The sequence below is a fragment of the Orbicella franksi genome, chromosome 7 (assembly GCF_964199315.1).
Source record: "Orbicella franksi chromosome 7, jaOrbFran1.1, whole genome shotgun sequence".
Taxonomy (NCBI): Eukaryota; Metazoa; Cnidaria; class Anthozoa; order Scleractinia; family Merulinidae; genus Orbicella; species Orbicella franksi.
Window position 1 is genome coordinate 19,930,372 of NC_138151.1, and position 11,410 is coordinate 19,941,781.

The 11,410-nt window shown below is 48.9% G+C and overlaps 1 protein-coding gene across 1 annotated transcript; it reads right to left on the minus strand.

Moving 5' to 3' along the window:
* Nucleotides 1-420: 420 nt before the first annotated feature.
* Nucleotides 421-1,102, minus strand: LOC145493454 (uncharacterized). Its single transcript, XM_081472926.1, has one exon. The coding sequence runs from the start codon at nt 1,087-1,089 to the stop codon at nt 430-432; it is 660 nt and encodes a 219-aa protein (XP_081329052.1). The 5' UTR covers nt 1,090-1,102; the 3' UTR covers nt 421-429.
* Nucleotides 1,103-11,410: the final 10,308 nt, after the last annotated feature.

Genomic DNA, 11,410 nt, shown 5'->3' on the forward strand with positions numbered 1-11,410 from the left:
CGCGCCCGCAGTGCCTACTCCGACGGGCGAGACATTGGGCAGGGGCGGTGTCGCCAGTGACGATCGTGGTGAAGGGGTGTTCAGGCTTAAGCCCACGCCCGCTGCCGCAGGAATCGGAGTACTCGTTCGAAACGGTGACCCCAAAGGCGAATAATCGTCCAGAGCCGAGAGGTTGAACTCGTCACTGTCGATAGAGCTCATCCCTCCTCTCTCTTTCTATCTTCTTCTCGGCGAGTTCTCGTTGCTTATGAACCAAATGATCGAAACCTTCCCCATTATATGCGTTGATGATGGATCGTACTTGACGGTAACTCTCGCATTCGGTGACCTGTCTCATCGGTTCGCAGTCCAGCTCATTGGGATTCATGATATACTTTAACCTGTTTTTACACAGGTGAATGAATAGCGGAAACCACTCGACCTCGCTACTCAACATGATGATGTCGCAAACTGATGGCATCGTACGAATCCCTCGTCTTTTAACACTCGGCTGATGACGCGTTGATCGTCCTGACTGGCCGGATGAAGATCCAATAGCATGTAACCGTAAGGGCGATCGGTGACATTTCGAAACGTGTCCAACACCTCCTGCCATTGCGTGGGAAACGATTGCAGTAATAGATTTCGTATCCCCAATTGATCACGAGGGTTCTTGAAGGCCGCGATGTAATGAGCGTTTCGAGAAATGGTCTTGGCGAATTTTCCGTTAGGGAATAGATCCTGACACAAGTAAATCACCGTGATGTTCCGATGATGCGAGTGTTTGGTGAAGAGATCCAACACGCGCTTGTCGTTGCCACCCTCGTCCATCAGATCGTCCAGGACCAACACACCCCCTCCAGGAAACCATCTGGGTAACTGTTCGCTGTCGGGGATGCCTTCGTGAAACTTGACCCCGCCCTTCTTGAGCTTTTGGAAACCCTCTTGCCACGAGCCGTAGCAGTAGTGAATACTCTTGGGCGGTTCTCGGAACAAGTCGCCGTTCTCCAAGAGCAGTTTGGTGGTGAACACCGTCTTGCCGCAGCCTGACAGACCCGCTATCAACAAACTAGACGGAGTGTGAAATTGAAACGCTTTGCGTCGTTCCATGATCTCGAAAAAATGGTCCAGGGTCTCGAGACGCTCGGTGTTTTATCCAAACATCGTGGCCAAGGGGGTCTTGACGGCCGGTATGCGTTTCAATAGACTCAAGAGGGTGGTTCTACGATTGAAACAGATGGGGTTTTTGGCTCGACTCTTGGCAGGCGCTCTCTGCCGTTTCACGAATTTCTCCACTTGGAATTTCTTGGCGTACCACCGTTTCCCCCTCTTGATCTTGGCTGCGGCTCTCTTGGCGGCAGCTCTCTTTCCAGGTTTCTTGACGAACTTACTCAAATCTCCAAACTTGTCTTCGTACCATTGCCTCTTTTTCATTCTTCTTTTCCTATCTTCTTTATCGGAACGCCTCGGCATGGTCTTGCGTTTCCTGCGCGTCGTCACCGTGGACGGTAACTCGCCTGTGTTAATGACTGCGTCCATAGCAAGAGTGAATCGCAAATTTTTTTTAACGCGCCTTTTATGTACTCTCAAGGCGAGCCATCTTTATTTCAAAATGAACGCTTTATTTTTTCAAACAGCTTACTTTATAACAAATGACGCACTCCTCTAAAGGAACCGCACGTGTCCTGGTGACACGGGGTTTTACAAATCTTGCGCCAGGCCAACTCGTCCACGATCAAACGTTTCAACATCTGTCCTACTTTACGATCGTTCTCTACAAACTCGTTTTTCTTAAAACGACTCAAGAACGAGTTCATGTCACGACCTTCGGCTCGGTCGATCAGGAACATCAAGGCGTAGTCGCCGCAACTCTGACTGAACAGGGACTGTAAACTCTTGCCGTTGTAAATATGGTACTTGAAATGACGGTCCAACCACGCTTGGAGAGGTTGGACGGTTCCGTACGCGTCCAACGGCAGGGCATAACTGTCCAGGATCTCGCACTTGTCCTTGTCGGCCCACAAAGCGATCCAATGCATGCCCGGTTTGTCGTGAGGGTCCGTGTTCACGATGTAAGTGGTCGGTCCTTCTTGAGGCAATGTCCTGGGAAGACGATCGCAAGGTACCGTCCCGTAAAAGACACATCGGAGTGACGGATTAGTTCGTGCCAAATGATCCAATTGTAAATTATTCAGGGCTACTTTCTCCATTTTTCTTATCTCATTGGTACACGTCGTAGGTGACCACTCGGTTCTCGTTGATTTCCAGCAAGTTCTCGAATTCGGCGTATAACAAGACGGTCAGGTTTTCTCCCGGGTTGGCTCCAAAATCGATCATCAGACGCAGCTCGCCTGACTGCTTGGGGTTCGACACTGGACTGTCCAAACATCCGTTGGCCGTGTTGTCAAATACAAACATGTTGCATCTCTTGCCGTGTCCCCAGTCAACCTTTCGGACCATGTTTCCTTTTCCCCGACACAAGGCTCCCGAGGCTTGGAGGAATCTGTAGTAGCCTCTCTGATCTTTTTCGTCCCCATCGTGATCGAGCTCCAAGGTCTCGTAGGGGTATTCTTCACCTCTCACCAATTGTTTGATGGATGAGAGATTGAATCTTCCAAAATTGAACGGACTCTCCGTGATGGTTCCATTGAAGGCATCTTGTTTCAACAACACCACCACTAACCGATTAGGCAGCTGATTGTGGAAAGGATTGTTGCACTCGAAATGACGATTGTCGTTGGGATGAGAATAGGTGCGAATTTCACCTCTCACCGTGGGGTAAGTGACCACTCTTCCACTTTTCATGCTAGACATGATTTCTCGGTACACCGAGGGAGTCACTCTCACTTGAGACAGGAACAATCTCACATTCACGTCGGGTTCAGTCAGTCTTAGAGAACTGGCACCGGCCCATCGGATGGTCCACAGAGCTGGGTCATTGAAGTACATGTCGATCTGGATCTGCACGCCGGGTACCAGTAACTTGCTGAGATGAAACACTTCCAGGTAAGGTTTGAACCTCAAAGTCACTTTCTTTCCACCGAGGAACTGGACTCTAGCATCGACCAAGTTCTTGAGATCTTCAGGCAGAGCTTTGTAATCATTGTGAGCTGGATTTAGCTTATTGGCACTCAATTGATCGGCATCTCCGTCGTCGGGCACGCTGAGACAATTGTACCACCCATTGGGTGCCAGGATCGTTTCACCGTCGTCTCGGTCGTAGTTCAACAGTGTCTCTATGTAGGCTTTGTAGTGGTAAGTATCGGTCTGGGGGCTGATGAGAGTCCCATTCAATCTCACGTTGATCTGTTTGAAGAGGGTGTTGGCAATATTGTTGGCGAGGGCCATGATATCCGCTGCAACCAGATTATTACCGTCACTTTTCTTGACGCCCCATTCCACTTCGAAGAAACTCTCGTTCAAGTCGATAAAGTCTTCCTGAGGGTCTACTTGAAACGTCACCGGGTTGATGCCCGTATTGAACGGGTTGATTCTCACCACACGTCGAGACGCCATGCTCAGATCCGTGGGAGGTACATTGAACATGTTCAGGCGAGGGTTACGAACCCCCGCCGACCTGGCATGAGCCACCATGTCCGTCATCGTCGTCGTCGTCTACGTCGTCGTTTCCTTCTCAGTGCGGACTGTACCCAACGATAGTTTGGAAGTTTTGAGCGTGCGCGTAAGATCGAACCGCCTTTATACGTACGTACCCCTACAGGGATACGTCTCACACGCCTCGAGTAGATGGGAATCATATTCCAAAGAGGTCTTTTCTCACTCTTTTGGACAACGCACGTTGGATCTCTTGCGTCGCTTTACGTTTCACGGCCCTTGTCGCTCCTCTCTTAACCCCTGCGAGTCCTCCTCTCCAATTGGGCTTTCTTCCTTTGCCACCCGCAGTTAAACCTTTCAGACCCTCCATGGCTGTCTCGGTCAAAACGTCTCTTAGAATGGTAGGACCTCGTTTCTTGACATCTTTCCAGATGGGCCCGAATCCGTCTCCAGATTGCTTGATTTTATCGGGCTGAAATCGTACTAGTGCTCCGCCTATCATGATTTCTTGAAGTGTAACGTCACGATCGTATTACCAGCTCCAAACTTCACCAGATTACCGGTTGTCTCAGCCACTTGCACCTCTATAATGTCGAGGACGTCTTTGCGCACGGGAATATATTGAATGTGATAAGGTTCGAAATACTGAGTACCGGCACCTTTTCGAATCAAGTTGACCTCTCTCAGTAAATCAGTGACTTGATTCCCCACCACGCTACTTCCTCCCACGTCGGAGTACACGAACAGGGAACGCGAACTGCTCCCCACCACGACTTCGAACGCTTTGTTCAGGTTCAGAGAACGCCAATCGCAATAGATGCTGAGTTTCAAAAAACTGTATCCGGATGATTTTGTTTCGACCGTCCAAAAAACAGGTAATCCAGCATCGTCGTGTAAGTCCCCGACGACGCCAATGTCGGGAATTTCATCTTTGAAGAATTCGATCTGCAAGTTAGGTCCCAGTTCGTACGAACTTCCATTCTTAACGAGCCATCCCATTTTCGTAGCCAGGTCGACATTGATGTGTAATGCAGGCAGGTCGGTGATGGGTCGTAAGGTATCCGCGTTGCGTGTGACCAATTCATCGCCTTCCCACTTGAAGTCTATGTAGGTTCTTTTACCATCAGACGTGACATATTTGGAGCCTAATTTGGGTCCATAGTCAGCGAAGACGCGTTGTCTCTGGAAATAGGCGATCATGGATTTCATGAATCCAACTCCATCCACGTTGTGGAACACCGCTTTGAGATCCTCCGTATCGAAGTTGGTGGCTCCCAGATTATGTCCACTACCGAATATGCGTCGCCATGCGTAATAGGCCAGGGTGACTTTTTTATCGTCAGGATCTGTCGCCGTCAAGGAAGGAAGCGCCACTTGAGCATCCGGCATGGTGATGCTACTCATCCCCACTTTCCATCCTTGTCCCTCCAGGCGTATGGGATTAGGCAACCTGATCTTGAAATGGTTCGACACGTTTTTCGGAAACTCGCCCTTACTGCTGTGACTTGGTAAGCTGACGTAAAAATCGCTCATCGTTTGAAATGCAACGTGATCGTGGTCACGCCCGACTCAAAGTCCACCAGTTGTCCGTCGTTCTCATAGACTTGCGTCTCTACAATGTCAAAGACTGACGTTCGCACCGGTAGATATAGGATGTGTCTCGGTTGAAAGTCGACGACGTTCGGATCGTAATGAACTTGTTTCAACAGATCCTTGACTTGATTCCCCGTCACCATGCTCTGTCCCACATTCGAATACACGAACAAAGAACGACGGTTCTGACCAAATGCCTCTTCGTAACTACGGTCCAGGTCCGTGAAAACCCAATTGATGAAACAACTCAAATTTAACTCTAGCGAGTCGATCGTGTAAAAAATCTCGTCCCCAGGATTCGAGGCCACGATCAAGTCCGTGGCATTGGGTACGACCTCCGTGGGAAATTCTTTTCTCAAGTTGGGTCCCAAGACGTAACCCGGTTGTCCGTTATCCAACGTTCCCATCTTGATCCATTTCATCTTCTTGGCCAATTCGATGCCGATGGACATCAGGGGATACATGGCATTACCATTCATCCTGAGAGTAGTGCACGTTCTCGAGTTGTCGATGAGGCATTCTCCATTCTCGGCCCGATGCATGACCATGTACAGCAATTCGGTAGGATCGCTGGCGTTGCTCTTTTTCTTGTACATGGTCGCGTCGACATCCGTTCGATCTCTCAATCTCCACAGGTATCGATCTCTTATCGCGTTCATGAACTCGGTACCGGTCCTAGGCGTGAATTCCAAATCACCTTCTCGCGTCACAAAAATGACCCGTGCGTATGTATTTCTAGACGCTTCCACCATATCGATCCACCAGAATTGAAACAGAATATCATATTTCGAGTTCATCTTACGCACCGCAGACGGAAACGAGAGGTCGCTGATACCCACTTTCCACCCAGGCTCTCTCAACTGTAACGGGTTCGGCAGACGGTTCTTGAAACTGTTGGCCTTGTTGTCCGGAAACTCGCTCGTGCTGGCATTGCTCATCAACTGCACGTAAAATTCCCTGGGAGACTCACCCATCCTTAAAGTGTAATGTCACCGAGGTCACGCCCGAGGCAAAATCCACCAGTTTTCCATCGTTCTCGGCCAATTGCACCTCCAATATATCCATCACGTTGCTGCGTACGGGTTTATATTGTATGTGAGCGGGTTCGAACGTCACCTTGTCAGGATCGTGAGGTACTTCTCTCAATAGGTCTGTCACGCGATTCCCCGTGATCGTGCTTCGACCTACATTCGAATACAAGTACATGGGAGGCCGAATACTATGACTGACTTGGACGTCACCACCATAGTGCTGATCGTAGATCTCGTCCAGATAGTCAATGCGCCAATTGCAATAGGGACTGAGCTGTAAGGACCCGTCGTCCGTGATGTTCCAAAAATTCGTGGATTGCACGTTGAGTTGATCCTTCCAATCGAGTTTGAAAGCGGGCACCTCATCGTCTTTGAAGAATTTAATCACGTGATGACTCAATTTGTAATCGGCAATTCCAGTCTTTTCCACCCACTTGAGTTTCTTGACCAATTCAGGACCAAACCATATTTTCGGACGCAATAGTATCGTGTTACCAGGAGTTTCATTGAGGAAGGTATCCGTGTTGTCGATGATTAATGAGTCCCCTTCCCAACGAAACACAGCGTAGTACTTCTTCCCGTCGGGAGTGCGTAGAGTTTCTTTTTCATTTTCAAGGAAGTGCGTCAGACGATCTTGGTAACGACCCACCAAGTATCGCAGGAGCGATTTCCCACTCGTTACTTTGACTCGGTCCTCGTGCAGATCAGACCCCCTGACGGTAAAGGTGTTACGGAAGGGTCGTGGAAACCAGCTACCGTCGGAACTCTGTGTTTGTGATTCCATACTCCATTTAAATTCCAAAAGTTTGTCGTCGTCTTCGAAGAGGTGGGGTCTGTGAGGCAGCTGTGGGTAACGTCGAGGGGGTGGAGGCGGATAAGAAACACTACTCAAACCCACTTTCCATTCCTTGTCGGACTCAAACAGGAGCGGGTTCGGCAGACGGTTCTTGAAACTGTTGGCCTTGTTGTCCGGAAACTCGCTCGTGCTGGCATTGCTCATCAACTGCACGTAAAAGTCTCTCATTGTTTCGTCTTTGGCTTTTGGGTCACGTACAAGCCCTTTTTATCCACCCAACTGTCGTACTTGACTGGCCAACCTTTCCAGCGCACCAAGACTTTATCCCCTTTTCGTTTGACGATCTTCTCGATGCGGAACAAATCGTCGTCTTTCACGTTCACCTTTTGCAAATCTTGCGCGTAAAACGTACCCTCGACCGACGTGCCGTCCCATTCTTCCACTTTGTACGTGGTGACCTTACCCGGACGCACCCTACGTATCACAAACACCTCCTCGGTCCAACCGGGTAAATACCCTTTCTTGAACTGTCGGAACTTCTTGTTCAATCTCACACGATCCCCGACGTTGAGTGGAGGTCGTCTCGATTTTTTGCCCATTTTCTTTCCGTAAAGAGTCTCCCACACGTCCTCGCTATTGGCTAAAGTCACTTGATCGGGAGCCATCTTGATACTGCGATGATACGATCGATTGTACCCTTGGGCCAGATCTTGTAACACGGGTACAAACTTCAACGTATTCTTCACGGTGAAGTACCGGTACAAACGTTCTTTCAAGGTCCGATTGAACCGTTCCACCACGCTGGCTTTCGTATCACCCCGAGTCGAAAAATGATGAATGCCTTTCTGCTTCATCAAGTCCTGAAACGTCTTGTTGTAGAATTCCTTCCCGTCGTCCGTCTGAAGATTGATGGGTTTTCTACCTCCTTTCAAGATCTTAGCCATGCCCTCCGTCACCGCTTTACCCGTCTTGCTCTTCAAGGGTTGGACCCATGCGTGCTTGGAAAACACGTCCACCACCGTCAAGAGATAACGATACCCTCGATTGTACCTGGCAATGTTGACCACCTCGATCAAGTCGGCCGTCCACTGCTCGTCGATGCCGAACACCACCACAGGGGCCGTGGGAAACCGACGACGTCGGGGTTTGTGCAACGTGTACCCCAAATCCCGTTGCAGGACCTCTCTTGCACGTGGTACCGAGATCTTATTGGCCTTGGCGAATCGCGTCAGACCACCCAGACTACCGGGTCTGGAGGGATCCCGATACCGTCCCAGTCGAAAGCGGCTTTTTCTTATTTTGACCTTTCTTCATAATCGCCAAAGTTTGTAAACGCACTGTCTCCACAACTCGAAACGTTGCTCACGTACCTCTAGATACTTCTTAAATGAATCGGGTTGTCGTTTCAACCACAAGATATAAGCGACAAAACGCATCACGTTGGGTTCGACGTCGGTATAGTCAAACACATCCAAGGGCGAATCACTTAAATCGCAGGGGATGGGTTCACGACCGTATCGCGCATAGACTCTAGTACACTTGGAACACAAGGTGAACCAACTCCACCGATCGGCCATGGTCGCACACACTCTCGAGATCAACCAACTCAATGCTTGAGACATGGTTAAAAATGATTCAATCCAATTTTATTTCAACTTTCTTATAGGTACAAAAACGTCGTGCCTGATTGGTTCTTACGAAAACAACAACTCTGATTGGCTAAAAAGACTTAGTCCGAATCTGTAAAGTAATCAACATGTTCCGTGTTCTTAAGATCCTTGATATGCTCCTCATCATAATCTTCCTCGTAGGTATCCATGGCATAATATTTACAATTTCTCCAATCACAATTCCCTTTACCGGGTCTCCACTTCAGGGCTTCCTCCTCGTCACCCTTCACATAGAATGCTTGTCGCATACTCTCTTTACAATCACCACACAGGTCCTCCCTTTCAGCTTCAATGGCACGAAAGAAAAACCGATCCTTCCACAGATCACGTTGACGCATGATCTCGCAAATCGACTCTTCCAACTTCAGACACGTTTCCTTGTAATCTCCCCTGTTGAAAGTCAGTAGCGTCTTCACCATGGGACTCTCGTCTGCCTCCATCACCCGTCGTGATAGGTCACGAGCGAACCGCAAGGGCTCAAACAGATCACGGATGGCTTCGCGCATCGAGTACGTGATGTTCCGTGGAGCAATCAAACAGACACGCTCTGCATCCAGGACAGGATCACGACTACGAATGAATCTGAAATCGTTAAAGTCCTTTCTATACAGCACACGACACCACCACTCACCATAAAACAGGTACACCCCTTCATTCTTCCTCATCAACTCCAAAATCATACCTCCCCAGTCAGGACGACGTCTCATCAAGAGATCAAAAGACCACGTGCATTCGGGTAATCTCCCTAACGGTTCGAAGAGATTGTCAAAAATGTACACGTTCACGTTCGACAAGGTCTCCAGAGATCCCAAAGGTTCTACCTTCTCATCCACAATCTCCTTCACTAGTTCCTGAATCTGGTTCGAGTCGCTGTAGTAAATCATCTTGCCTCGTCAAGTGTCTTCGAAGCCTAGAGAACAAGAGCAAAGTCGAGAATGATTCACCGCGTCAAAACGGGCTCCTTTTATACCCCCGCGACGTGTCACCTCCACATTCACTCAGTGCACGTACTTTCACGGATCACGCACCCCTTTTCAGATCCACCAATCGACACGAAGACCAGCACATGATCCCATCACATGACACGTCTATGATTGGGTAACCAAATTGACTATAAAGTCGAACCACGCATTCCATCACGAGTCACTTTTTAAGCAGTCGTCATGGATTCACACGTCGAACCCGACAGGAAAAAGAGGAAATCGTCCAAAAAGAAGGAGACACGTAAGAAACTGAAACTGCTCATGCCCAAGAGAGTGGAAGGAGAAGGTAAACTACAATCCACCTTAGATAGATGGTTATTCAAAAAACCTCGTTCCAGACTACGTTTCAAAGAACGCGTCCTCCTCAAAGAGATCACACCGGGCTCGGTCAGTTGGACCACCGTCCCTCTCAAAGGCTTCTCGCAGCCATGGAGCACCTTTTCGATCAAACGTCAAGAAGTCAAATGCGAAATGAAAAGTAACCATGACAGGCGAAGGCAAAGACTGACTCCCAAAACCGCGCGAAAAACCCGACACATCCTAGAAACCTTGCTACGAGAAAACACCTTGTTGGGATACTAACTCTATCTTCCTCATATATAGACTCGGAAAAGCTACCTGCCATTCAAGGCGGATGCATGACCGTGATCAGTGAATCACCTCCTCGAACCATGCAAGTCCTGCAAGTACTGGAACCCCTGGGACTCGACAAATTCAAGAAAGACAACGTCGTAGAAGTACCACCTGACGTGGACGACCGAGGAGAATCCACCGAAGTACAAGTGTTGGAGGAATTCGACCCAGATCAGTTCCTGAACCAACTGAAACCCCAAGATCCCATCTGCCCGCGTTGTATGATACCCATGAAATTCGGGAGTGTGAAAACCCCCGAGGGGGGTACCTGGTGGGAGTATTACCGATGCCCCTCTGAACGATTCTACACCAAGTGTTATGTGACCTGTGGTGCTAGGGAAGTCAACGCCTACCTGCAACGCGTCGCCGAACAGACCCACCCCTGCTACAATAACATCGACCCAGCTCGTTTCCGATGTCTATGCAACAAGTCCCTGGTCTTAGCCACCTCCCACTCCCAGTCCAACCCAGACAGGCTCTATCTCAAGTGTCCCAAGCGTAACTGCAAGTTCTTTCAATGGATCGACGAATACCCACGAGGGATCGCCGAAGCTACACTGATTCATGGACAGAACCCAAACTAAGAAAAGAGACAGTTTTTAAAACACTCTGATCTTTTATTTTTTCTTTCTACACATTAGGTAACCTATCGGCTGCATCGATCATGAGCCTCATTGTATTCTGGTCCGCCTTATTGAAAACTTCATAATAAAAGTTTATGACATTCATGTATCGCTTCACCGTCTTCTTTTGTCTCTTAGTCCACGTGGACTGAAACGGTTCGAAACCGTAACATAACATAAGTCGGTGAAATGTCACTCGGTCCACAGGCGGCTTCACTGTCTGGTTCCAAACGAGGTTCTTGCGAATAGCCAGGATGGCATTAAACAAAGTTCTTCCAAACACTTTCTCGATCATGCGATATTGACGCCTGCTACGTGTCCAATTCTCGCGCTGCTCGTCCACGAAGAACAGGACCTGGTGCAACATCACCTCGAGCTGGCTCGAGTCTTTAAAACGGATAAACCAACGACGGCCCGACAACAAATCTCGGATCGGGAAATCCATCTCTTCGTAAAAACGGGTCCATGCCTCGTCCATCGTATCAATCGCATCCTCGTAGGTCACGTCAGGTTTTCTCGGCACATGGTTTTGCAGACCAATCTCTCT

Bases quoted from the DNA above. Each gene is read 5' to 3' on its own strand.
- LOC145493454 (XM_081472926.1), bottom strand. From the start codon at position 1,089: ATGGAACGACGCAAAGCGTTTCAATTTCACACTCCGTCTAGTTTGTTG.